Source organism: Ochotona curzoniae, unplaced genomic scaffold, assembly GCF_017591425.1.
Source record: "Ochotona curzoniae isolate NIBS_2020 unplaced genomic scaffold, NIBS_Ocur_1.0 contig_2294, whole genome shotgun sequence".
Classification (NCBI taxonomy): domain Eukaryota; kingdom Metazoa; phylum Chordata; class Mammalia; order Lagomorpha; family Ochotonidae; genus Ochotona; species Ochotona curzoniae.
Window position 1 is genome coordinate 2,812,349 of NW_024465405.1, and position 5,274 is coordinate 2,817,622.

Below are 5,274 nucleotides of genomic sequence, written 5' to 3' on the forward strand. Positions count from 1 at the left end.
AGCTGGACACAGCTTTGACAGTCAGGTGACTTAAGTAACCAACAACCCATGACCTTCTTTGATCAACAGAGAGTGCCCAGGAGGCCACTCTGCTCAAGAATTTGAGACGATCCAATGGTGGACAGGCTTTGCTTGAAGGCATAGACCCAGGGATCTGGGCCTCAGCATCCACCATGCAGTGGTGGACCCACACACTGACTGACAAGCAGGCTGTAGCCCCCATCACGTGCGCCGGACATCACCCTGGTGACCTGTCCCCTGGCACAGGACAGAAGCCTGCATAAGGAGCAGAAGCCATTGGAGACACCCGTCACAAAAAACGTTCCCAGAGTTTGAGTGTATAAATAATTTATTTCTGTTCACAGCATCATATATGCAATTATAAAAGGATCTAAGGACAAAGAGAGGGATGCGCAGGACAGAGAATCACAGTTGTCGAAACGGGAAAAAAACAAAACGAAAAAATGAAAGCCAGGGACCCGGGCCCCACACTGCAACAGAGAAATCTGGGAAGAGAGTCATTCTGCAACAAAACCAGCTTCCCTGTGTCTGGCGAAAGTATCTCCAACGCTCCACGGAGGATGCCAACTTCCTCCGGCGGAAGCCCACTTGTCTTGCCCAGGGCAAGGGCGGCGTCCATCGCTGATGGGGCAGGCCCACCCCTGGGGTCACTACTCTGAGTCTGACTACATCGTCCTGTTAGGTCGGAGCCAACACGGGCTTTGGGTCAAACGCCACAGAAAGAAACTGAGGCTGTGAACGAGTCATTGGAACATCACAGGGCTTCACTTGACCGTACAAGGAAGGACTGACACTTGATGGGATCCTTTTACTGCTACTGATAACGCAAAGGCAAAAAACAAAAAAATCCCCCAAACCAAACCCCAGATCATCTCGCGTCATTTGTAAAGCATGACGGGACCTGAGCAGTGATCTCAAACTGAGGGACCGTGGGCACGAGCAGGATACAGTATTTGGCATCTGCAATGTCACAAAATAAATATATTATTCTCTCCGTAGTGTGGAACTACCAAAATGTCAAAGTGCTTAAGAAATTGCTGTAGGTGAAGAAAATAAAGGAAGATGGATTTTTTTTTTTCTTTTTAGTAATTCTAAATCTTTAGACGATGGGACCAGCCCACGTGGAAATCGGCGAGTGTGCTGTCAGTACTTAAACATAAATCCCGCAAGCTTTGCAACATTGGTTTGTTCCTGTTTTTCTTCATTGGGTTTCTGCCTGGCCCCCGAAAAAAGATTGGCACTGGAGGGGTCTCAGATACACTGAAAGAAAAGGGCGGGCTGCTAGGCGTCTGCTGACAGTACATTTCCCGTAGGACCTGGGGGCCAGCAGGAAGCTTCTGCTGCTGGTTCTGAAAGGCAGGGCGGATTGGACAATGGGCATGGACCCCCACACAGGCAGCAAGTCCATTTCTACCGGCTTTCTTTCTAGAGAAGCCTGTCCCCCTGAAGGGGTTCTGGGGGTGAGAAAGGAGTGGGGTACCATGATTCCACCAGAAAATACAGATTCAGCGAGAAGCCAACGTCCCCTTCCATTCTGGGCTTGGAAGGGAATGACAGCTTCTACAACCACAACTCAGTTCAGCTGGGACAAGATTGGATTTTTATGGCATTATTAAAGATAAGTTGCTCACCCTCACTGATTTATTTTCCAAAGCCTCCCTCAGGTACACCTAGCACGGGCGAGCAGTGGCCACCATGTCAGTCCGGTACTTCCTTCCTTTATCTCCGGCCCTCTAGGTGGTCTTCTTTGGCCCCTCTAGCCGCAAAGCCAGTTCCCCCAAGACCAGCCCCCAGCGGCTTCATCCCTGCGCTTCCTCTTCGAGTCTGGGCAAGGATTTTGTGACAAGGTGGCGGTTCTATATTTGGGGAGGGGTGCATGACGTCAAATGCTCCAACGAGGCAACTCTGAATAAGACCCTGAAGCCAGAGAGCAACCATAGGGAACCAAATCAGATATCAGGACGTGTTGCCGCTTGCAGCGTCAAGGCTTGGAAGTGGGCACAGCAGCTGACTCTTTTTTTACCCCTTTCCTTTTTTCGCTAAGGTTCTAGGGCGCGGAATACTTGTGAAGGCTAAAGGCTTTTTTTTTTTCCTTTCTTCTTGTTTCCTTCAACATGTCTGAAAACCCATCATCACGCGGTTGGGATTACAACAGCAAGAAAAAGCAAAAACCAAAATCGCATTTTGCCATTCAGCACACATTTCCAGCTGGAGGGCCAGTCCACACCGGGCAGTAGGCTCAGAGAATCTGAAATTCCACACGCGTGGATCTGGCTATTTCCGCCCATCACACAGTGCAGGGAGGTCCCTGCAGCCAGCCACACACACACCCCCATCCAGCACGCGCCGACAGCCTCACCCTGAACCACCTTTACCTGTCAGGCACACGTCACAGCATCATTCGCCACCACCTTCAACAGCTTGTGGGTTTCTTTGATTTTTTTTTTTTCATTAATTTTTATTGGTCTGTTTTGTGGGATAACGACCTCATACTGACAGGGTCCAAAGCATCCGGAAGATGTCCGATGCCACGTTGAAATGCAGTTTGTCCCCTTCTGGCCTCTGTACCCACCACAAAGCAGCGAGGACAGGGGGCCTTCTCCATTGCCCGAGCCCAGCCCTGGCCGGGCCAGCCCGGCGCCGGGGTGGGGGGCCTGGAGTGGTTGCATTGTCCCAGGAAGTCCTCCGCCGGCCCCACCCACCCTCCATCCCACCCTGTCACCGCCTCGGAACCCAGAGCAGGACAAACGAAATTGCCAACAGGGACCTGCCCTGTGACATAAAATGACTCAGCTTCCACAGCCCCTGAAGGCCAAGGGCTGGGCGTCCCCCAAGGAGTCCTCCCCACTGCAGCTACTGCCAACCTGCTCCCAGATGGGTGCCCCCAGGGTCGGGGGAGGGCGGAGGGTGGGGACTGGAGCTGCATACCTCAGGTGGCTCACAGGTGCCATCCCCGCAGTGGGGGCGGGGCAGCCCTCTCAGGAGTGGGAAAAAAAAATCGCTTTGTCTCCGTGACACGGGAACCTGCCACCCGGGCGGGTGCGCAGCAGAGTCCCCCCCCCACCCCAACTCCCCCGCTCCCACCCCATCCGCAGCCCTGGAAGGCGTTCAGACAAAAGGTCCCCTGCGCCGGGTGGGGAGGGGTAGCGGCAGGTCAGCCCTCACGCCCGGCCTAAGTCCGCAGCAGCCCCGCAGCCGGGCGCCGACGCGGACAGGGGCCTGAGGCGTCGCTTTGGTTCGCTGTCTTTGTCCGCGGGCTCGAGTCCTCCTCCGCCCCCTGCACCCAGGCACCCCAGCCCATGCATTCCGGGACCCCGGGGCGCCGGGCGCGTTACCGCTTCTTCTTCTGCTTCAGGGACTTCCTGCGTTTGAGGATCATCTCGTACAGCTTGTCCATGCCCTCGGTGAGGCCCTCGCCGATGATGGCGCAGGCCGGCTGCACGTGGTAGGTGGTGGCCGGGATGAGCTCGTGCAGCGCCAGCTGCTTCTCGATCTCAGCCACCGGCAGCGACTTGGGCAGGTCCTGCTTGTTGGCGATGACCAGCAGCGGCGTGCCCTGGTTCTCCGCGAACTTGGTCACCTTGTGCAGCTCTGTCTTGGCTTCCTCCAGCCGGTCCACGTCCACCGAGTCCACCACGTAGATGATGCCGTCCGTGCAGCGGCTGTAGGACTTCCACAGCGGCCGCAGCTTCTCCTGGCCGCCCACGTCCCAGAAGTGGCAGCTGATGCCCTTGGCCGTGCCGTTGCTCAGCTTGATCTTCTCGGTGTTGAAGCCGATGGTGGGCACCGTGTTCACAAACTCGTTGAACTTGAGCCGGTACAGCACCGTGGTCTTGCCGGCCGAGTCTAAGCCCAGCATGACGATGTGCAGCGACTGGAAGGCCGAGATGTTGGAGGAGATGTTGCCCATGGCTCCTCGCTGCGGCGCTGGCCACTGCGGCTGCAGGCGGGAGGGCGCCGCGCACCCCCGCCGCCCCACGCCCTGCCAAGCAGGGGCGGCCGCGTCCGAGCCCGGTGCACCTGGGCCGCGCCGGCACACGCGCGCGCTCGGCGCTCCGCGCGCTCCGGAGCTCGGCCGCGGTGACCCCGGAGGGGCCCGGCTCGGCGCGCTCAGTCTCGCCGGCCGGGCTCGCTGTCCGCGGGCATCGCGCCTCGGCGCGCACGCAGCTTTGTCTCGGCGGGATCGCTTTTCGGGCGCCGCCGCGGCAGGATGCTCACGCCCAGGCTCGGTTCTCTCGGGCCGCGCCCCCGCGCTCCAGCCGCCGCCGCTCGGTTCTGGGTGCCCCGCCGGCCGATCGGGTGGCTCCGAGGTTCCCCTGCGGCCTTGGGGAGGGGCGCGCCGCGGGGCAGCTCCCACTCCGGGGCGCAGGCGGGGCGCGGGCTTCCCCGGGCGTCGCTGCCGGCGGTCGCCTGGCTGTCCCCGCAGTCCCCGAGCCGCCGCCAGCCCGCAGCGGCCGAGGGCGCCGGCTCCGCCCCGCCCCGGTCCCGCCCCGGTCCCGCCCCGCGCCCGGCCCTCCGCCGTCCTCCCCCGTCCTCCCCGCCCGCCGGCCGTTTTCGCGCGCTTCGCTGGGCTTCCCCGGCCGCCGCGCCCCACCCGCGCCGCGCCGCGCCGCGCGGAGACAATGGGCCCCGCGCCGGCGCTTCCCCGCAGCCGCCCACGCGTCTCCGGAAAGCGAGCTGCGGGCGCCGCCCTCCGAGCCCGCGCCGGGCCGCAGTCTGCGGGGGGAAGGCAAGGGCAGCGTCCAGGTCGCCGGGGGCTGGAGACGCCTGGGGGTGCGGGTGAGGGCGGAGGGGTCGGAGCTCCCGCGCCTCGGGGAAGGGCAGAAGAGCCCTGGCCTCGGTGTCACCTTCCCTCTTGCCCCCGTCCGCCCTGCATCCCTGGCCTCTGCCGCTCCCACGGCGGCTTGACTGCGGACATCAGAGCCCCCACGCGGCCACCGCGGCGCTCAGGAGCCCAGCGCTGTGCCAGGTGCCCTAGAGGCCCAGCTGTCCTGCCCTAGAAAGGAAGGAAAGGACACCTCCCTGCCTTGGGTACCTGAGATGTCTCCCCTTTGCTACGCAGCCCTCCCCCTGTTTGGCCAACTGCTTAGGCTGAGCTGGCACCCCAGGGTGAGACCCACCTGCAGGTTGGCACCCACCCCAGGACTTCCTGTTGCCTGGCGTGGAGACCTGTTTGTGGCCCCGACAGGGTTCCAAACCCCGGGATTCCTGGAATTCCATCACCTCTTACCCGGATGCAACGTCTTACTCTGG

General features: G+C 60.8%; 1 protein-coding gene across 1 annotated transcript; it reads right to left on the reverse strand.

The window, feature by feature from the left end:
* Window positions 1–331: 331 nt before the first annotated feature.
* Window positions 332–4,431, reverse strand: ARL4C (ADP ribosylation factor like GTPase 4C). The gene has a single exon (XM_040972344.1). The coding sequence runs from the start codon at window positions 3,929–3,931 to the stop codon at window positions 3,353–3,355; it is 579 nt and encodes a 192-aa protein (XP_040828278.1). The 5' UTR covers window positions 3,932–4,431; the 3' UTR covers window positions 332–3,352.
* Window positions 4,432–5,274: the final 843 nt, after the last annotated feature.

What these genes read in the sequence shown, in the direction of transcription:
- ARL4C (XM_040972344.1), bottom strand. Translation starts at nt 3,931, where the DNA reads ATGGGCAACATCTCCTCCAACATCTCGGCCTTCCAGTCGCTGCACATC.